The sequence below is a fragment of the Amblyomma mixtum genome, chromosome 5 (genome assembly GCF_055824585.1).
Source record: "Amblyomma mixtum isolate Tamu chromosome 5, ASM5582458v1, whole genome shotgun sequence".
In the NCBI taxonomy this organism is placed as follows: domain Eukaryota; kingdom Metazoa; phylum Arthropoda; class Arachnida; order Ixodida; family Ixodidae; genus Amblyomma; species Amblyomma mixtum.
In genome coordinates, this window is record NC_143016.1 from 128,539,412 (window position 1) to 128,561,597 (window position 22,186).

Genomic DNA, 22,186 nt, shown 5'->3' on the forward strand with positions numbered 1-22,186 from the left:
TTTCTGAGGTATAACTCTGCTGTGCTGCTGTTATTGCCAGTGGTAGCCTCATGTTTCATTGATCTGTTGCATGTAGCTCGGGCTAAAAAAAGGTGCACATCATAATGCAACTTTCTGCGCATTTCTGCCAAATGAAGCAATACGTGTTCAAATATACTATCTGAAATGTTTTAGAATTTAGAAAGTCAATTATTTTGATTCTTTGCTCATTTTGTGTTTTGCTGTTAAATGTGTGGCTGGTTTGTGTTTGTTAACACAATTAGCACGTTGCTGTTGCATGCCTGCCACCTTTGTGTTGTTCCGGGTACAAGCAGCTACTAGTGCAATGCTGTAGCATGCTAGCACATAGCCAAGCAGGCAATGGATTTTAATCCGGCATGAAGACTCATTCAAATTTTCATGTTATCTTTGATGCAAGTTCACAACAAAGTGCATCTTAGCAAGTAACAGTGATTAGTTGTGACTGCTTTCCCAGCAGCACAAACATAACTTGTACTTTTTGAAGTGCCTTTGATGACTGTGTTTCGATTCTTCTCCAGCTGCTCAGAAACCACATCTAACGAACTTGCAAGTTTAGTGAACATCAGCAATGGTAATAGTGCAGTGGAAAACACCTGAGCATCAATGTGCAGCAGCATAAGTAACTAATCTTACGAGTATGAATATGTAATAGTATGCTTATATTTCATAATTTGTGATAATGAATTGCTGGTTGAAGTAGTCATCACAAAACAGCGCAGAACAGGACACAGACGCAGAAAAGAACGAGACGACACGAGTGCCATGAACAAACAGTTGACAGCACTCGTGTCGTCATGTTTTTTTCTACATCCGTATCCTGCTCCTTAGTCCATATTTGTATCCTAGGTCCGTAACAAGCCCGGTCTTCCACCTTAGTTCATGTAGACATTGGCAGTGCACATCCTCATGTATTACAATAGTTATGGTGTTCGTTTTTGGCTCTGTTTTTCTGGCCAGATAAGAATGAAAATTAATGGGAAAAATGTACATGTTAATTTTCTGAAGTTTTTGTCGCCAGACAAAGTAAATGAATGTAGTTTAACATTGTTTCAGGCTGCTGCAAAAAATCCTGCTTTAATCCTGGTGTATTGCTGCATTTACACATCATCAGCACATTATGTCGTAAAGTAAATGTCTAGAATACTGTGAATTTTCGGCCAAATGGCGCATTTGACAAGGATGATCTGGATGTGCTGTATTATTATGTCACAATCAAGTAGGCAATACTAATGGGATGTGGAAAAATATAATAATACAAATGAGGTAAAATCAAATTGTTGATTTCCTTTTCAGGTTCATGCCATCTACATTCACATCTTTGTATTCCTTGGCTGTATGATTGGGCTGACACTGTTTGTTGGAGTTGTGATTGCAAACTACAGTGAGAACAAGGTGAGAAGCTTCTAAACATTATCCCTCCCTGGGCTTCATCTTCTAGCTGTCTTGTGCTCCAGTTAGCTCATTACTTAAGTACGCGCACTTCTTCCCCTGAATTCCTCTGGTTTGTGCTTCAACGGTGCGCATAACAGGGAACAGCACTGCTGACGGTTGACCAGCGCCGGTGGTGTGACCTCAAGAAACGACTCAAGATTGCGCAGCCGCTTCACCTGCCGCCGCGGCCCGACCATCACAAGCTGCGTGCTTTCATGTACGACATCACCCAGAACCTGCTTTTCAAGAGGGCCATTGCCATGCTTGTCATGGCCAACAGCAGCCTGCTATGCGTCAGCGTGAGTGGCAATGTTTCACACCTACTTTCAACTGCTGGTGCCACTTAAGTGTAAAAAAATTGCCATATCTTCCGGCATATAAGTCTGATTTTTTTTTTAATTTTTCACCGTTGCAACTTGCATATGGCGAAAAAATGGCACATCTTCTTCTGCTATGTCCAGTAACTGTGTCTGACAAAAAAAAAAAAGCCGCCACCGTCTGGAAGACGTTGAAGTAACAAGTGTTAGCTGTTTGGTTTACTAGAATTGCCTGGCATCATACTCACATAGTCCCACCTCTGTCCACCATATTGGAGCTTTGATGTCATCATTGGCATGCGGCAGGTGGTTGTTTCTACAATGCCGTTGTAGATGGCACTACAAGTCTCAGTGCGAGATGTGCTGTTTTCTAGTTGCTGCCACAGATGGCGCTGTGATCTCAGGGTGGTAGCAGACCCCACGAAATCTCAAAACGTGATGAGTAAGAGCTAGCGCTCTTAAAAAAAAATTAGTTTGTAAAAGAAGGAAAAATGTCATATTTTTAAAATGTTATCGTATAAGTGGAATCACATAATGTCACCACAACCAAACTGATTGCAGCAGTGTGAAGCATGCACCACCACCGCATCCAGTCCAGCCCTATTCTGGAAAGTTTCGGTTTCGGCGTCAAGTCCATTTGGCTTCGTGTGCATTGTGCACTGTGCTTGTTCAGCATGGCGCCACCACACCACATGCAAGGTGAAGGAGCTGCAGTGCAAAATTCAAGTTGCATGACGTTGAATATGCTGTGGCGAATGGGAACTAGATAGCAGGAGACAAGTCAAAGGGACTGGCACTGGTCGATAAAGCCAACAAAAAAAGGCAGATCAATAGTCTGCACACAGCAGCTGCCATAATTATGTATGTTTTCTTTGCACTATGTGATAAAGAGGTCCTCAGTGCACCTTATACACTGGTGTGAATTGTGTGGTTTTTAGTGTGCTAGTACTAGATGCCTGACTAGCGGAAAAGCCATCTTCTCTGCGGTCGAAGCCTGTGAGGATGGCAGGCTGCTCATAAACCGGCGGGCAGGTGGGCAAGCGGAAAGGAGGAAAACCAGTTTCACAGCAGCGGCAACAAAGTGTCAGCCAGCTGCATCAACGTGGAAAGAAGGAAGTCATATCACACTAGTTGCTTCCAAGATGAAAAGGTTACACAATGGATAGAGCTCTGTGGTAAGGAGGAAATCTGCGTCATAATAAGAGGAAAAGAGGACATATGCGTCACATGATGTGTTCAGATTGCAGCTGACAGTGTAAAACCACATTGTGTGGGGGATGTAGTATCTGGTGTAGTGTGCCAACGAAGGTGAGATTGTGCTTGCGCACCCTCACCGCGTTTAGTTCAATTTAGTAAATCATTCATAATCTTTTTTGTCTTTCTTTTTTCGGAAAAACTTCTATTTGCAAGAAAGGTGCAACTTATACACAAGTGAAACTTATAGACCGGAAAATATGGTAACACGTTCTTGCAGTTACGTCTCAAACTGTCAAGTTGAGCTAATTTCTTCTACTGGTTGCAGTGGAAATCGGATGAACCTCATACGATCCCGCTTGCGACAGTTTCTGCCGGTTTCACAATATTATTTACGGTTGAGGTAAGTGCTGTTCTTGGAATTCTTTTTTTCCAATTAAGGAAAAAACTATAATAGCCTAGGAAGGTGCACAGTAGTAGCCGCTACCATTTCAGCTGAGTTGCATTTGGGCGGATACAAATGTAAGGTCTTGTCGAAGCACTTAAATATTATATGTCGGTCAAGGCATGTGGAAAAGTAACAGAACAGCAAAATGCAATAGAACAGGAGGCTGTAGACTCACCTGTATCGAAATATAATTTGTGACTGCTGTAAAAAAACTTGAAGATTTAATAATTGCGACAGTGCCATAAAAAAATGAGACCCCAAGTACCTGGAGGTCGCAGAAATAAAGTAAGCACCAGTGTTTCTGCTTAGCTTTTGCATGATAATAATACACATTTATTGCTTGACAGAACGAGGTTTGTGATGGTGCTCTACTTTTAGCCTCAAAATATGTAGTGTTGCATTTGCAGATTTACTGACCATAATGAAAGCAACATGTTGAGGAAAACCTTGCAATAATGGCAAGTTTTGATTGAAATTGCAGGTTACTATGAAGAACATTGCGTTCACACCCAGGGGATACTGGCAAAGCAGGAGAAATCGATATGATCTGTTCGTCACATTTCTCGGCGTTATCTGGGTGATAATGCACTTTATGATGATGGTAAGCAAACAGCGTAGCACATCCTTTTCAAGCACGTTATAGTGCATCTGGATGTGCAAGACTTTTGTGAGACTCTGGCAAAAAATATTGCTGGTAAGGCTAGTTCTAATGTGTTACATATCATTTTTTGCAGGACACTACATCTTATCATATTCTAAGTGCCCAAAATCTGGGAAGCTAACCTTTTTTTTTCTCCTTTATTCTGATTGCAGAATGACTTCAGCAACTCTTTTGGATTTGTTGTTGTTATACTACGTTTCTTCACTATAACTGGAAAACATGTAAGTACTATGCAGCACTTTTGCAAATGCTGCTTTTGTCCAAATTGCTTATCTCTAGTGTATCACCTCAAAAGCTCAGAGATATTAGTGGTTATACTGCTACCAATAAAAATATTGACAAATTTAGGTAATTTAGGCTGGCACAGTGTAATAAATTTGTTATCTAAGCTGACAAAATGTTACATTGATTGCACAGACCTCACACAAATAGAGTAAAGCTTTATTCCTTTCTTTGTGCTTATTCATACTCTAAACACAGCATACATCAGATCTGTGCCATAGGTGACCTTGCTTTAAAGTAAAAAACCTGCGGTTGCACATAAAATACAGAAATGCCGGTTGGATGTTAAAAATGTGTGTTGCCTTTGGCTCTTTTCAGGCCACCTTGAAGATGTTAATGCTGACTGTGGTGGTCTCCGTGTACAAAAGCTTTTTCATCATCATGGGCATGTTTCTTCTCATCTTGTTTTATGCTTTGACTGGAGTCATTCTCTTTGGGAACGTCAAATTTGGAGAACACATTGGGAGGTGAGTGTAGAGAGCATTCCTTGTCCTTGCAGGAATAAACATCCTTATGAAACATTCCTAGTAGAAGGATCCCAACTTTAACGAGAGCTAAATTGGTTTACATGCGATGTGCACCGATGCTTTTATAAGCGGCAAAAGAGAAACCACCAAAACACATTTCCTTATTTTTATTGTAACTATTTTTGGACGTATGAAGTCTAGTGGGGTTCAAATACAGTAAACTCCCATTGAGACGAACTCAGTCAAGGCGATCTCTTGGATAAGGTGAACACTGTAAGAACATGTGGTTCGTTCTCTATCGGATTCAGTAAAAAAAAAAAAAAAAACGTTTCATACGAATTGTTTCGTGTCTTTCGGGTAAGACAAACTTTCACAGCGACCACTAACTGAAGAGACCCCATGTAACAGTACTCGCAAAGCATCGCTCAGAGCTGTCAAAGAAAAAAGAAATAAATGACAAAATGCTTCCATGCATGAAAGCACACCCCCCAGCGGGTAGCCTCTGCGCACTTTCGCTCAAAAGTGCAAGGAAGCAGTCTTGCAAGAGTGGGTGCTTTCTTGGTGGTGCGAGGAAGACAGGGCACCTTTTGCGCCTGCCTGTGTGCAGTGCTCAGATCTAACATGGCCAGGCCTTGGCATCACGCTTACATCATGTGCTGTGTGGTACTTCCGGCAGACTGAAAGACACATAGGCGTAAAGGAGCCAAAACTTCAAATGACACAACATAGTAACACGTGCTATCGTGACACAGAGATGGCCAGATATCAGTGTCGCTTGCACATTGCCTGCGGCGGAGGAAAAGGTGTGTGGTGCATCTACTCGTAGGGTTCAGAACGGCCACTCTGTGAAAGGAGCGAGATATAAGAGAGACCCATGGCTACCCAGCTGGGCACGCTCAGAGCCGGAGGGAAAGCAAAAGTCGGAAAAAGAACACAAATAGCAGTCATGGCGGAAAAGAAAGAGGGATGGCAAAAAAAAAAAAAAGAGACCAGTGCCCTTTTCAAGTAGGATAACATAAGCTTCCCTCATGCCCTCCATCTGTAAGTCACTTCATGCATAGTGCAATAAATTTTCTATTTTCAATAACCTCTCAGTGTGAAGCCATTTTATTCATTGTTCTCTTGGGCACACTTGGTATGCTCACCATATCTGTTTTGGGGGCACTTCTGTTAAGATGAATTCCTGATAAGACAAATTTTCATGATCCCTTCAAGTTCATCTTAAAGGGAGTCTACTGTATAAGTTTGGCATTTACTAATTGTGCACTTTTGCAATTGCTCATGTAAATTGAGGAGTCAACCAGACTTGATATTTCCATTGCATGTATTTTGTTGTAGCAATACATTGTTCTATCTCATAGCTGTCAGCGTAAAAAGAGGTTCAGCTGATGGCTGTTGTTTGTTACATTTAGACAATTTCATTGTAGTGCGACTAACCTGGTACAGCACTGGCTTACTCCTTACTCCACCAGAGGCTTTCTAATACTGTGCTCAAGCTAACGCTCCGTGCTTCCTCCCCTTCCAGCTGTCATGGCCACCCCCAGCCTGTGTCACATTTTCTGCCACTTTTTGTTTCGCAGTCTTGCGGGCTTTGCACCTTTCTGTTTGCTGCTAGCCTTGGCTTGCATACTTTTTGAGCTCCTTTTCTCCTTTCATGTATACTGGTTCAGGCAAGCAAACTTTAAGACAGCACCAAATGGGATGGCAATGCTGTTCAGGATAGTCACGGGAGAAGACTGGAACAAGATCATGCACGACTGCATGGTGAGAACTTGGACGTGCCTCGTGCACATTCCACTGTTTCACAGCAGGTCCTAGAAGCGTGTCATTTAGTATTTTAGCTTGAGGGTGAATTGGTACAGATCTATCATAGCATTCGGGCAAGATTTCAGCGTGGAAGTTTTTTTCACGCACACTGCCATAATTGGTAGCTCAGACTGATAATAATACTAAGCTGTTAGGTGTACAACACTTCAGCAAGGTGTTTTGCGTGATCCTGGCATTAGGCTGTGGTTGTCATTGCAATTGTGATTCCTTTGACAGTGATGAGTTTTGTGTCCAGCCGTTTTACCCAATTTGCAACAAAGTTCCTAGTTTTCACTAACCTGACGACACAATTGCTCCTCAGTTTGCCCTTATCTGTGAAATGTTATCTTGCACTTGTGCACTCCTCAAGGAAAGAAACAGAAACCCCTCACAATGGCAGCCAGTCCATCTGCAGGACAAGTTGCGAGCACTGAGTAATAGAATTTGGGCTTGTGTGAATGTACGGTGGCACCAACATAGAAGTCTAAATTCGGTATCAGACTCGGTATGAAATTAAGCGATCTTTTACTTTGCAGGTTAGTCCTCCCTACTGCACCCTTGCCGACAACTATTGGGAGACAGATTGTGGCAACTTCACTGGGAGTCTCATCTTCTTCTGCTCTTTTTACGTTATCATTACCTACATTGTGCTTAACCTTTTAGTTGGTGAGTGAACTGGCATGCAACAGACTTTTGAAGGTGGTTGCGACTTTTCTGTTATGTAACTCCCTCGGAAATGATTTTAGATGTAAATGATGCGGTGTACAGTAGGATCTCGATGATACAAATCTCACGGGGTCACAAAAACTATATATGTATCATTCATATCATCCAAAACAAACAAAGTATGTATGCAGGAGTGCCAGAAATGCATTCACGCTGATTTGTTTATGGTTGAAGGGATTCGTTTATGGCCGCACGCCACCGCTCACTGCTTGCAATGCATACTGCAGCGAAGATTGCGGCACTGGTGATGTACGGAAATGCCTGGTATGCGGGAGTATGGTTGCAGCTTTTGCATTCCTATCGTTAGTAGGGGTATGGCAGTGTGTTTGGAACATCCTAAATTCTGCACATTGTACATAATGCACTCCAACCAGGGAATTTTACTAGTTCAGATCATCCCAAAACTGGTATCAACCGCAATCATATCATCGAGATTTTACTGTATGTGGTAAATGCTAATATCAGCCTGAATCCTCGGGATAGCACTCAGGTTTTTCAAATACAAATTAGCCTGTAGAAATTAAGTGAAGTGCTTCAAGCAGATTTTGGTGTTCAAGCCTACAATATATTGCATGGTTTACATGCTGCAAATCTGATCAGCGAACAATGTTCCACTTCTTGCTCAGCCTTCTTGTTCAAAGACGGCAGAAAGCACCCAACTCTATACAAGTGCAGAATTTATGCAGAGAAGCGCAGTGTTGTACCCAAGAGGAGGCAGGTATAGATTATGAAGAAAGGAAAGTCAAAGTAACTGTTTCGCCATGGGTAGGCACCTTTGGCAGAAGAGATCAAGTGGGCGAAAAAAAGGGGAAAAAGTGCAGGTGCATGCTATGAACATTGTCTAGGACGTACATTGGTGAATCTAATTCATTTGTGCCCGAAAATGAGGCAAACTTGTTCTTTCAATGCTTAGGAGCTCCATGATGCTCCATTTACTGTGGCAGATTTTGAGCCTTCAGAGTGGTCAGAAAAAACAGTTGACTGTAGAGTGAGTTTCTCTGAAAAGATCTATGAAAACCAAAGATCTACTTCAGTAAAGTGAATTTTTGGGCGAGTTGGTTTGCATCTTAACACATAACATTTTTGTAGCATAAGAAACATGTTCACGCTAAGAGATGTGCACGCACGTACGGAGTACATGTATTTTTTAAAGCAACAGGTGTTGCTGACATTTTACAAAAGATAGCACTCACCTGTCAAGGCCTGTTTGCAAATTCTGCTCTGTCTTTCAGCCATTATCATGGAGAACTTTTCCTTGTTTTACTCCAATGAAGAAGATGCACTTCTCAGCTATGCAGATATCAGAAATTTCCAAAACACGTGGAATATGGTAGACATTCAACAAAGGGTAATGACCTTTGACTTGGACCTTTCTGTGTTATCTTGTGCTGTTCTGAAGTTCTTTCTTTGTTCTTTCAGGGTTTGATCCCAATAAGACGAGTAAAATTTGTCTTAAGGCTTCTTAAGGTGAGTGACCTCTTTAATGCGTTTCTCAGATTCTGTTTCCTTCCTTTTACCTTAAGTATGCTTTTTTGTTCAGGCTTCATAAAATGTTATCGGAGTCTTACCCAAACGTGCTCATTTCTTATGTGAGCACAGGCGCCTCAGAAATGCATTCAAGCACTGAAATTAAGCTGCTTAGTTTCAGAGCCTGGGCTGATAAATTATAGCAATGAATCCAGATGAATTTTACAGTGTTATGCACATATTCATGCATACATCTGTGCTACTCATCTTTGTCAAAGCGTTCGCTGCCAGATATTGAGAGGTGGGGCTAGTCAAGCTACTATTGTGTAGCTTTTTTCCCACCTTCCCTATCACATCTCATGTATCAATTTTGCTTTGTGGTAAAAAAATAAACTTCGAACTTCAAACTACATGTTCCCTGAATGTTAGCTTGTCAGGTGAATGAAACAAATCGAGGATCACTCTTCACGGCTCTTAACTTTCACCCGTCCCTCCTTTGTGTTCTCTCCTCCTCTCAAAGGGCCGCCTTGAAGTGGATCCGGAAAAGGATAGATTGCTCTTCAAACACATGTGCTATGAAATGGAGCGCCTGCACAATGGAGAGGATGTCACGTTTCACGATGTGCTGAAGTAGGTGCTGTTCTTTGTGACGAGCTTGTTGAAATATTTTGCAAGTGAGCTAAACAAAGAATTGAGTGCAGGTTGTACATATGCATAATGTTAATGTATTTACTTGTATCTGTATGCCATAAAAAGCACGCATGGATAATGCCTTTCGAGGAAATTCTAGAAATGGACTGAGAAGATTCCCATGGGGCACCTTTATACAGCGGAAAGGTGCAGTTTTGGTAGCGTGCACTTTAGAACACAACAGTGCAAGTTAGAGTGTGATAAGGAAGGATGTAGCACAAACACTTTCAACTTACTGCTGTAGCAAAAGTGGTGTACGCCACGTTATCTTGGTCGAAACAACTGGTTGGACGCCCTTTTTCATCAGCAGGCATATCACTGTATTCGTTTCAGTGCATTATGCTCCAGCTTGGTGAAATGTTGAATGTCACCACAGTTTGCAGTGAGCGTTTGGCACTTTTTTCACGTTTTTTTTTATTGATTGCACAATAGCGATATGATGAGAGAGCTGGCGCTCGCCGCTGGGCAGTACTGTGTATATAATGGTACTGCATGCACAGCTAACTCCTTGTTGTGTTACCTCATTTACTGCGGTGTCGCATAAAAAAATTTGACACCAGGCGAAAAGTATCGTTGTTTTCACTACCTCCGCTCAGGATATTTGACGTGAGCGGAGAATGGCTGCTGGAAAGCTACAACAACCGACTGTGTGTCACTGGTTCCAGGGCAGTATCGTTGGGTTCGAGAGGCGCGAATGCGTGTTGGCTGCATGGCTACCAACTTTTCTCGCTGCTGTATCTTCTGTGTAGTTGTTGGCAAAGCGAGGTAAAGCGTGAACCATGGCTGAACGCTTGCCGCTCTACCACTAGTTCTCACAGTCAGCTTCCATTGCAACCCTGGAGCTCCTGAACTTTGAAAGAGCGAAAAGAGTAGTTCCCGCTCATTGTATAGATTTGGAGTGCTGGTGGTGCAAAACGAGTTAAACTGTGCAGTCTACAAGCAAGTGTGGTGGCCTGTGTATTTCTGACAGAGGCTGCACATTTTGTAAGGTTAACACACACGCATGAACCACAAGCATTATATAGTAGAATGCTGTTCTTTTACAACAGATTGATAAGCAAGACCATGGCAATAGTATTTCACACTGGGATGCACTTCCACATTCTCCACGTTCTCTTCGTCCCTGTCTTATGAACTCTCCTACCATTGTGCTACAAAATGAATACAATACATATTTAGGTCAAAAACTGGAAACAAAGGAGGGCACGTAGCCGGTAAAAATTAGCTGAAAGGAAAATGAGTCGCACTTTCTGCTCATTTCAAAATGTACAACTTTGGTGCATAGAGTTTTGTCTCTTGGTACAGAAGGTCTCTCATCATATCAGTGGATGCTGCTGGTGATAAAAATCTTACTGAGTGCGTCACCGGATTTGCAGTTAACATGATACCATTTCTTCCCATGAGACCTTGAGAGTCCATTAACACACTCGGTTCCAAACTACCTTTTGTCAGCACTGCCATTTGTTTTTTTGTCTGTGAGATTTTCTATTCTCTCTAGCATGCCAGAAAGAACAGGGGAAGACCCAGAGCATCACTTGCAGTGATCGCTATAGTATTTACCTCGCCGTACTTGAAAATGCTGAGTGTACACCTACAAGCGCACATTATTTTCTCCTGAATTGCATTGTCACATCCTCTTGCACGAGGAAGCTGGCCAGCAGTGACGTCATATTGCTGCGCACCCATTCCAGCATGTTGTCATACCGGTCAGTGGACATCCGCAAGGCCCTGCAGCTGGAAGAGCTGCTGGCTCGGGAGGAACTGGAGTACCTCATCGAGGAAGAAGTGGCCAAGCAGACCATCCGCGAGTGGCTAGACAAGTGCCTACGAAGGATCAAAGCGGTGCGCACTCCCCAACGTCTCTCATTGTTGCCAATTCTGCACAGCCTGGCTTACCATTTGTTGAACTGCCATATTGCCATATTTTATTGTCTTAACTGCCTGTTTCCGAGAGCTCCTCTCTTATATTTTTCATTCTGAAGCATTCTGAAGCTCTCATATGTTTTCAGCTTTTCTGTCTTGTTTGAAACTAATACCAATTCTGGCATTAACTTTGTTGCAGGCATAAAATAATTCAGAGCTCATGGCTACAACAGAAATGTGTAAATCCCTAGGGCGGATGATAATGAGTAATTACTCTTTTAATTCAAACATTTGACGAAAAACTTGATAACGTTTAAAGGGGCCCTGAAACACCTCCTGAGGAGAGTACATAAACTCGCTCATTCACTACATAGGTGTTGTCATGAGCACCTAAGGCAAACAATATTTTATTGACAGAGAGCCCACAAATTGTGCACGAAAGTTGGCAAACCAGTAGGTCAGGAAGCTCGGCCCACTGGGAAATTCTCGTGCGCGTTGGCGGCCAGGAGCAGGCAGTGGTGGGACTGAGTGGGTGGGGCCAAGTGGGTGGGGCCAAGTGGGTGGGGCCAAGCGGGTGGGGCCAAGTGGGTGGGGCCAAGTGGGTGGGGCTGGCAGAGGAGCGCAGACCTTGAACTTTCAGGGTGAAAAAAGTGATGAGAGGAGAGGGAAAGGCATGAAAACGCTGCAGTTCAAATTATGATTGCAGATAACTCATCTCCTAACAAACACATTAAAATATTCTTGCTGAAAGATATTAGTGAAGCAGTGTCCTTTGATATCCCAGGCATACTGCAACTTTATTTGAGCCTTTTCCAGAGCCCCTGTAACCTACCCTTAAGAGTACAGTGTGATACCATTAGAGATCCCTCCTGCACAAATACTCATTTTCTTTTATAGCTTCATATATCGTGGGGAGTCCTCATACCACTACTGGTGCAGCGGTTAAGCGATGCACCACTGCTTTCAAACACAGCCACTGGTAAGACTTGTGAGACCCAGGTTGCTCTTCCCGAGCTCCCGTAAGCTCATTTTTTGCACAGATAAGTATTCGGGAGGCTGTCTCTCTCTCAACAAATGAGCTGATGCACAGTGCCACGATGGGCAGGCGGCAACTGCAATGAATTGATTTGAATTGATGATTTCATTGTCACCTGCCATGGTGGGCAAGTTGCCCAAAACCCAGTGGCAGGTGGACAGCCTGCTTTTCCGTGACGCGAACAGACGGACACTGGCTCTTCTTGCGAATGGGACCTCTGATGCTATCACATTAAAGAATTTCATATAGCGAGCATTTCTTGTGCATGCATAGTAAAGTGCACTTGCCTGCAGTTAGTTTGAAACTGAGGGAGAAAGAGCCCTTGCAGTCTGGTGCTTATGGTCAGCTGACTTTGTTTTTGTTTAAGCTGATGTGCGCTGTACTGTTGCATGCAAGAGAAGCATGCGGGTTTATTTTTGAGGGTGCACCTTCTCTCGTTGACTGGAAGTCTCACGTGGGGTGGGTGGGCGTGCAGCAACGGTTCCAGCAGAAGGAGCAGAACAGCCTGATCCACAGCCTGCGGGCCACCAACGAGGCCCTCTTTCCGGGGGGTGGAGGCATAGAGGCAGCACCAAACAAGCCCTCCACCTCGGAGGCCCTCAAGGACGAGGGTAAGGAGGAGCCCTCGTCGTCCCTAAGGCTGCGCAAGAAGGGCCTCGGCGGTCGCTCCGACAGCATCTCCTCACAGGTGGGAGGCACTGATCAGCAGAGCAGGACAAGTGCTGGTGTTCTTGTTCGCAAGTTTCTGGGGTGTGCGAGTGGGGCGTTACGGGTGGAGTAGTGTAGAAAAAGGCGAATACAGTTCTCCTGTGCGTGCTCTTGGGCACTACTGTGCAGCTTTCAGATGCTTGTCTTGGAGGCTTCTTTTGCTTGTCTCACACTTTAGTTCTCAGACTCTCATGGACCTCAGACCCTCATGTCAGCGCTTGTATACTCAAACTTTAGTTTTCAGACTCTCATGGACCTCATACTCTGATGCCAGCACTAGTGTAGCTGTTCTTTGTGTTGCCTTTTGCATTTAGTGCTCTATATCATATGTCACGGATAATCAGCTAGCCCACTCCTGCAGCCTAGTGAATGTTTCAGTTCCCTTTCATGCTACAGCAATGCACAGGTTGAAGGTTGAAGCTCTCTAAGTTGTTCAGATTGTGGCAATTTACATGGATTGTGCCTGTTACACGACAGTTTCAACTTTTATCAAGGTCAGATATGACACAGATTTTTAGATACTGAAGTGTGAACTACTTTAACTGTGTGATTTCTTTCTGAAACAGGAGAAAAGCTCAGTGGCTGAACTGAAACTGAAACAAATTGGAGGGGAATGATGTGCTTTAACATGCTCTGTTTGTTACTACTTAGCTTAAATTTAGTGCGCTCCAGATGATGGACATAAAAGCCTACTCTTCGTCACATCACACATGTCAACAATGCTTACATTTGCCTGAAGTAGGTATGCCTTTGCTGGTGGTGAATGGGCTGTGCCTCCTGCAGGCAATAGTCACAGAAAACCAGCTCAAATGTTAATCTGTGTACACTTGCATACTTCTTGACCTAGCAATATGTAGTGGCAATCTGCACCTCTTCACGCGCTCTCCTTGAGTTCGGGCAGTTATGGCTGCGCTTCGATCGAGGTGAAACGCAAAAAGCGCCTAGGTAGTGTGCAACATCAGTGCACATTAAAGGACCCAAGGTGGTCGAAATTAATCTGGAGCCCTTCCCTTTGGTGCCCCTCATAGCCTATGTGTCTCACTTTGTGACCTTAAACCCCATATACCATGTATACATACCATGAATTTGCCATCAAGAGGCATGTGACTGCACTTTTTCTGAAGCCTTCTGCAAAGTGGTCAGTCCAGCCAAAGAACTGATATGCAAAGTGTTCAACCATGCTGACTTGGGCAGTAGGCAGCTAAGAATAAATGTTGTTTAATAGTGATTTGTCGTGGACAAAATTTTATGGGATATAAGTTCGCTAGTAAAAAATTATTTCTTCCACTCGGGCAAACCAGCTCACTGAAAAGCTTGGAAGCATGAGAGGTCATGCATGCTGCATCTGTTCGAATGAATACAAGCTGACTGAGTAGTGAGGCAATGCAGCAGTAATGTTTTTCCTTTGCAACTTCATCTCGTAAAATTTTGCCCATGGCTACACATCCTCAATGCTAGACATGGGCACAGGACATGGGCCATGCATACTTCTCTCTGCATGTGTGCCAAATCCTGCAAAAAAGTGCAAGTGAGGATGTGTGTGCACCTTGACAGCTTGCAGTATCTCTGGAGCACAGTGTGTGCTATGCAGCCATCAATTTAAGCAAGTAGCAATGAACTATGGCACCCGTACTGCATAGTGGATTGACAGCGTGTTGTGTGTGTGTGATGGATTTGCAGGGAGGCCGCAAATTCCTCATTCCTTCCCTCTCGGAAGGTACCAGCAGGGTTGAAAAGGAGAGGTTCCAGATGAAGAAGTGGGCCTCACGCCCAGTTGGTCAGTACCAGCTGCCTTGTGTTTTCTGCTGCCCTTGAATAGATGTGAGCCTATTAACTGTGATGGTGTGTTACGCTATATATTTGGAACTTCTCTGAACTAGACTCCTTCATCAATAATGGAAATCAATGCATTTACATTCTTGCTGGCTTTTTTGTTTTTCAGTGTTGTTCTAAAAAGCGTTCTTATGATTGCTTTAATCATTCAGCAGGCAAGTGTGGGATGGAATGCCATTTCACAATTGAAGAGTTGCATTTCATATTTACCCGAGCAGTATACAGTGCCATCCCTTCTGCAAAAAACGGCCATATTTGTAGGTGGAGAACAAGTTGTCAGCTAACGTAACACGTCAGTTCACATAACATGAAAGTCATGCAGTGCACGGCACAGCAACTTCGTTTTGTGCAGGAAAAGATAGCTGGAAGAAGTTAAATGACTCAGCAGAGGGCTGAAAAAGGAGACATTGTGGCACCCTTAGTGAAAAAACACTTTGTTGAAATGAACAATGCAGAATTGCGGTAAATACAAGTGGATTTTCTAGAGAGCTCTTATTTGGTGTGCTCATCTAAATATTTAGGCCTGTGCTAGGTCCAAGTAGTCAAGCAAAAGAGCTGTGATCATTTTGACTGATTGATTGTTTCTAATGGGTTCTTCGAGTTGTTTCCTACTTCATAACCTGAAAAGAAGTGTTATGTCACCCATGTAAAACAAGCTAGGCATTACCCTAACAAACTTAAGCACAAAGACAGCACATATAGGACATTGAATGCACAGTCTGAACAATCGAACAATGTATTCTGATCAATTTTAGGCTGACCACAGCTAGTGCTCTGTTTGTTTCAGCTGTTAAGAAGTTGGAATAATGTCGATAGCCGCATCCTTTCACAGGAATTTTCGTAGGGTTCTCCATGCTGCTACTGCTGTGTCAGTAGGCATTACTGGGCTCTGATACTGAACAAACAGCGCGCAAAACTGGCCTGCAATTTTGTTGATCCTGAACTAATACCCTCCCAAGTCTGAGTTCATTTTTGAACAAGGAAGTGGCTGAATGCATGAGTGTGTTTGGGTTCATTTTTGAACTAGCAAATGACTGAATGCATGAGTGTGTAAGCAGTCATGGCTGTATGCCAGGTAGGAGCAACCACTCTTTGTGCGCTGTTACCCTCAGGAAGCTGCATTTCCTGGTTTAGAAGGTCTCCTAATCGACTTCCATAAAAGGAAACCTCTGAAAGTGCAAAGCTGACTGCTTCTTAGAATCAGTTGTTTGCCTAACAACGAGAACGTCTTGGTGTTAATCCATTGGCTGTGCTACCTGCTATCCAAACGACCTGTGGAATGTTTCATTCATGTGCTCGTGGCTGCAGGCACCAAGGGCCTGCCAGACGTGAGTGAGGGCAGCGAGCTGTCGTCGCCCACGCCTGACGAAGAGGAGAACAATGGGACTGCGGGCTACCGGGCACTTCGCATGAGCTCCCTGGTCGGCGAAGTGCACGACTGGTGGGGCTCCCAGCTCGAGCTGTCGAGTGCCTCGGACTCGGATGCATGACGCTGCCCGCCACCCCTACACCGCCTCTCGCCGCCACCGCCTGGACGCAATTGCGCGACAGCCCTCTCTCCCTCTTGCCCCCCTGCCTAGCTTCTCACGGGGAAGGAGGAGGTTCAGCAGCAGCAACAGATGCCAGCCCTCGGCAACACTCGTACAGCGTTTAACAGTACGGGTTCCAGTGTGCTAGGTCTTGCCAGTATGGCCTGTACTGGCTGTGCCTGTTCACAGCAGTTCAAAGCCACTGATGCCTTCCAGTGAGCCTCTCAAAAGCCATGCCCCGGATGCCAGTGCACATTCTTGTTTTCAAAACCACGCTTTCATCTTAGCGCCAGCACGCCCCGTCTCCTATGCCTTTAGGCAGTACATTTGTGCCAGTCACACACTGGCACCACCAATACCCTTCCTGGATGGAAGAAACTATGTTACGCATGACCGTATTTGAGATTATAGGGCTAACAATTGTTCTCGCTGTGCGCGAGACATTGGTGCTGAAATTCAGAGCTGCAACACTGGACCCTAGTGCTGGTTACACTGCCTGTACTACTTTATAGCCTGCGCAGATGATTTGAGGTGACTGGAAAAATGAGTCAGATTAAATAATTAATGCTCTGTTTAAAAAATATTTCTGGCTGGTGGCTCAGCAACAATGCTTCCACTTTTCAGTTTGAACTGTGCTCAGTTGTCTCCAGATGTCTAGTAGTGCGAAACCCTGAGAGTCTTTTATTAGGAAGAGTGAGAAAAAAAAAAAGTGATAAGGAGATGAGCAAGTTACGATATACTTTGAAGCATTTTGGTCCTTTTAAGGGTTTATGTATTTCATTTTCACTAATTCTTTTTACTTATTTGCTAGGCTTGCAAAATAAGCTCGCAGCTTTACAAATTTCTTTTGTGCGTTCGTTTAAAAATAACATGAGCTTCTCCTCAAAACTGTCCGCCACAGTGGCTCAGTGGTTATGGCGCTCGGCAGCTGACCCGAAAGACGCGGGTTCGATCCCGGCCATGGTGGTCAAATTTCGATGGAGGTGAAATTCTAGAGGCCCATATTCTGTGCGATGTCAGTGCACATTAAAGAACTCCAGGTGGTCGAAATTTCCGGAGCCCTTCACTATGGCGTCTCTCATAGCCTGAGTCGCTTTGGGACGTTAAACCCCCCGTAAGCCATAAATCATTCTCCTCAGAACTGTAATGCACTTCTATCGTAGCCTTCTGCAACATTTGTGACATACATGGGATTTTTTTTTTTTTTTTTTTACATAATGGTTTGTTCTTAGAATGGCAGTGCTAACCCTGTCTCTGTTGTGAGAATTAGCAAAACTTTACAGATATTACTGGACCTTCCTTTCTTTTTTTTACCAGCTTGTAGCGATTCTCTGCAGAATGTTGGCTTTTTTCAAACATGAGGAAAAGAATTGTGGCAGGTGGGTTATTTTTCTGCGTAGTGTAATGGCTAGATGGTAGTTATATTAGTCTCCTAAAAAAAAAAAAAAGTGACGTTTTTGTTACCCCTGCAATTTGAGGAATTAAGAGACATGGCTATGTGAAAAGGGGATTTGATGTATCAAGATAGAATCACTCGCATGCAGCATCCAGAAGTGCTGTTTCTTCTGCAGCCATTGCTCCGAGTCTCTGCTTGGAACAGAGTCATTCTGCTTCTGAATGTAGCTTTTCACCATTTTCTGAAGGATGGTTAAGTGGACAGAATGAGAACAAAGGGAAACCTCACTGGAAGGTGGCATTAGACATTAAAGTCCAACCGTGGAAAATGGAAGTGTTTCTGTTGATGGCATAAAGGCAAGAAATTCATGCTGAAAGATTTGGGCTGCCTTTATTACATTATGAAAAGTAAATTTCTCACCACTACTAGCACTGTGAGCAGCTGCAGCTCTAAGACGTGCCAACTGCTAGAGAAACAAGATGTGGGACTGCAAAACTGTGCAGAGATAAATGCACAGGACGACCAAAGTACAATGTGCCAGACATACGGGCATATGGAACCGGCAAGTCAAAAATTTTTAAAATGCAAGAATGCATGTTGAAGTCTCAGAAACAGCCAATGACAACAACATTGTAGATTTGGTTTAGATTGATGTGCAGTGCTATGGTTCGCCCTAGTGCCAACTGCTGATGCTTTCACTGAACATTATTGAAACAATAAATACTAGTGGTCTCTTCACGAGATTGACATGACTGTTGCGCAACAGTATTTTGCATCAGTAACCCACGTCATCTTCACAGCATCTGCACTATGTCAGTGAAAACTAAGAACGAGCTAAAATATCAAGAGCCTATTTGTCTCCTTATGCAATACTTTGATTTTCTTACTAGTATGGGACTTAACACAAATCAAACCCGATTCTCCTCATGTTGTTGCACATAGCTGGCTCCTTGAGCAATGTCAGCAGTGCCTTCCAAGGTGCAACCTGAGTAGGTTGATGGACACAATGTTTTCATCTTGACGCAGACTGCGTTGCCAGGGCTGTGCATCGATTAAACTTGCTGCTTCCTCCTCTCCAACCCAGAGGAGTAACCTTTTTACGAACACAATCAATGGCAATACTCCTAAAACGTTTTATACCAGAGAAAATGAATGTGCTTTTGGACAGGAAGCTTGTTCCCCACGAAAAACACAACGCACCAAAAAAAAAAAAAAATTCCCGAGAGGGCTGTTCGACGATTGCGTCAGTGCGGTGGCACCACTTTTGTAGAGGTGACAAGACACCATTGATTATGCCTGCGTTAAGTGAGGAACGAAGCTTGTCCATCCAGTTGAGAAGAAAACGGCAGTTTCTTGCAATGTGTCTTCGCTCTTGTGCTGCTACAGTGGAATGAAACCGCAATTGCCCACAGTTGGTTTGCTTTGACACTGCCGTTGTGGCATTGCTCATGGGTGATTATGTCCACCTTAGCATGCATGCAATGGGCCAGAGTTGCTGCAAGGCCAGTGGGCAAGTCTTCTGGACTCTTGAGCAAATAAAGGGAGGATACCTTGCTATCTTATTCTCAAACTGCTGATAAAAAAATTTACATCATAAGGAACTTCTGGAACAGTTTAGTATTTACATTCACATTCTCTGTCTTGGCATTGTGGACGGTTGTAGGAGTGGAAGGGCTGAAAAATACAAGTCACTGTAAGTTGCAATGCTAGCCAGAAAGATGGCTTGTAGAGATCTAAATTCCTGCCTTGGTAGCTAACTTCAGCAAATGGTTAACTCAGCGTTAGGTAATCGTGTTACATTTGCAGATCTTTGAGAACGCTTTGTTTTCCTTAACATTGATATAAGCATGCCAGAAGTTCACTTTGTGGGATAAGCTCTGTAGTGTTGAATGTCAAGCTCTGCCACTGAGTATGCTCAAATACAGAGCAGTTGTGAGCAATCTCCTCGTAGGATTTCACCTAGAAAGGGTCTGCTGTTGAAATGAGCATGTGTGCGAAGGGTCACAAGGGGTTTTCTTACACATCTGAATTTCATGAATGCTTGAATGTGGTGACTGCTAGCTAACGAGTTGCAGACAAGGTTGTCAGACCTGTGCAGATGTTGATGAGGCTAGGCTGAATTCGCGAATACTAGTGCTACGTTCGGAGGAGGCACAGCCTGCTTTGTGGCATAGGTCACATGCTGACCAACTGCTCTTGCAGTGTTAGATTTGCACTTTGTACGGAAGCTGCTGTGTGCTGTCACGTGATATGTCTTTCACACTTGACTGTACTTGCCTCCCTTTGTTGCCCTCCGACACACAAATGCAACATGTGTTGACTGTTTCCAAGGTGGCACTCGAGCACTACAGCACAAGATGCAATGCAAACGCATGGTAACCACGTTCCACGTGCACTTTCAGGCCGCAGACAGAATGGAGGATGAGTTTTGTGTGCCTGGAATTGCACCAAGCATTTCGTTTGTCTGAGCACCTGTTGAGTTTTCCCACAAAGGTGTTTGAAAGTGGCAGCAGAACGGCTGTCATGCTTCTCGGCGTCATGCACACATTCTCCGTGTTGGTCTGTTTTTTCGTTGGTTGTTGGCTCGTAGTACGTACATGTGGCATGTGCTGTGGTAGTTTAGTACAATGCGTTGTTGTATTCTTGTTTCCCGTTCTGTTTGTCATGCTTGCACACTGTTGTTGACGCTTTGTGAAACTGTGTTTAAAATAATGCAATGTCCACCACGGTGAGTGCGTAACTCTACGACAGAGCCAGTGTTGAGCAAATGTTTTGTTTGTCCATAAAAAAGCATTTGCAAGCAGGTATATTCCATCCAGGTGTTGTTTGGGCTGCCCAGGGGTCTTTTTGTGCTTCGTTTCCAGTGCACTAGCAGTGGCCTCAAGACAACCTGTCTTCAAAAAAAGAGCAGAGTATGCTGCTTTCAGTGTAAGCATAGCCATCTCTAAAAAGCCATTTTCTAAAATCCTGAGCTGCAAGCTCTAACACTTGGTGCAAGGCGAGATAGACTGCAATTATGCTGCTCTCCGTAGTGCTATCTGGTGTATTGATCGAGGTTTCCTCTCCTCTCCGCATTTTTTTTTGTTTTCTTTTAATCAGAAAACCATGCTTCACAGACCAGCCTTTATTTTTTTCGGTAGAAAATATTTCAGAAAAGCGAACAAATGTCCACTTTACAACATCTCTTTCGCTGAAAGCAATTGCAAAACAACATAGCAATGATTGTTGTGATGGCAAGAGGGGCATCAGGTTATGGAGTTATGGCATGTTCATTTCAAAGGTCAATTTTTTTCTCTCTCTTGCATCACTTTGCAAAATGACAGGAATGAATGACGGTAGGAAGAGAGATGTCAAGATAAAAAGCTAGGGCGTAATGCATTTGTGAATCTTTCCTGCCGGCCACATCTGTCACCAACTGCGCCAAACAGCACAATTCGGAGTTCTGAAATTAACTGATGCAGAAAAAAAAAAAAAGATTGTGACATGTCCTTTGCTGAATACCCTAGTGACATGTTTCAAAACGATGCAGTGACATAGTAGTATGAGACTTGTAGGCTTGAGGTCAGCAGATGTCTTTCTATTACAGCCTACGAAGCATGCTTTTTTACCCTCGATATGTGCAGTCTGCAGCAAAACAAATGCTGGGCTAAAAGAATAAAGCTCACTGTTGCAGAGCAGACTCCTGCTGCTTAATGTAAGCTCGGCTGGCGTGTTTATTGTTGTGCAAAGCAAAAGGCTGAAAAGTTTGAAGCAAGCATGTGGCTTCCTAGCATATTCAGCGCGTGCCAATGTCGAGCAGCAGTGCTGCTGCACTGGACACTTGTACTGCCTGAAGCATCTTTACCTGTGTTGCAGGTTTGCTGTGAAATTTTGATATGTGCTGTAGCGTGACAGGGGATGTTGTTTGCGTTGAATACATGGTGTTTTCCCAGTTGTCCCCATGAAAACCTTGGCACAACTTCATGATCAACATGGAATGGACAAGCTGTGATTTTAATAGGTGCAGTTTAGCTCTGTGTGTTAAAGTATTTCGTATTTTCTTTTTTTGCCTTGGCACTACGTGTCTGAGATTCAACACCAGAAGAGTAAATTCATTCTTTCAAACTTTTCCTTGCTGGTTAGTGCAGTCAGGTAGAATTGAGACAACCTTTTCAGTAAGTGAAGCTGTTGAGTGTCATTAGAGATTGATGAGCTGTGTTCACCGTACAGAGCTGTCACAGGCGCATTTCAAAAATTCACAGCGTGTTGCGTTGTTCTAGAGCGTGCAGCTTTGTTGTGCTGCTGGTTGTTCGGTGGAGAGTAAGGTGTTAT

The 22,186-nt window shown here is 43.7% G+C and overlaps 1 protein-coding gene across 3 annotated transcripts in view; it reads left to right on the top strand.

The window, feature by feature from the left end:
- na (sodium leak channel non-selective protein na) overlaps positions 1-20,687 on the top strand; it is a 59,832-nt gene extending 39,145 nt beyond the window's left edge. For all 3 annotated transcript variants that reach the window (XM_089546002.1, XM_089546001.1, XM_089545999.1), the window contains 15 exons: positions 1,315-1,413; positions 1,551-1,751; positions 3,292-3,366; positions 3,893-4,012; positions 4,225-4,293; positions 4,673-4,821; positions 6,492-6,585; positions 7,164-7,293; positions 8,586-8,701; positions 8,773-8,820; positions 9,341-9,450; positions 11,202-11,352; positions 12,885-13,097; positions 14,798-14,894; positions 16,259-20,687. In XM_089546002.1, the coding sequence (XP_089402128.1) occupies positions 1,315-1,413; positions 1,551-1,751; positions 3,292-3,366; positions 3,893-4,012; positions 4,225-4,293; positions 4,673-4,821; positions 6,492-6,585; positions 7,164-7,293; positions 8,586-8,701; positions 8,773-8,820; positions 9,341-9,450; positions 11,202-11,352; positions 12,885-13,097; positions 14,798-14,894; positions 16,259-16,440 (1,854 nt within the window). In that variant the 3' untranslated portion in view covers positions 16,441-20,687. The remainder of the gene's footprint in view (positions 1-1,314; positions 1,414-1,550; positions 1,752-3,291; positions 3,367-3,892; positions 4,013-4,224; positions 4,294-4,672; positions 4,822-6,491; positions 6,586-7,163; positions 7,294-8,585; positions 8,702-8,772; positions 8,821-9,340; positions 9,451-11,201; positions 11,353-12,884; positions 13,098-14,797; positions 14,895-16,258) is intronic.
- Positions 20,688-22,186: the final 1,499 nt, after the last annotated feature.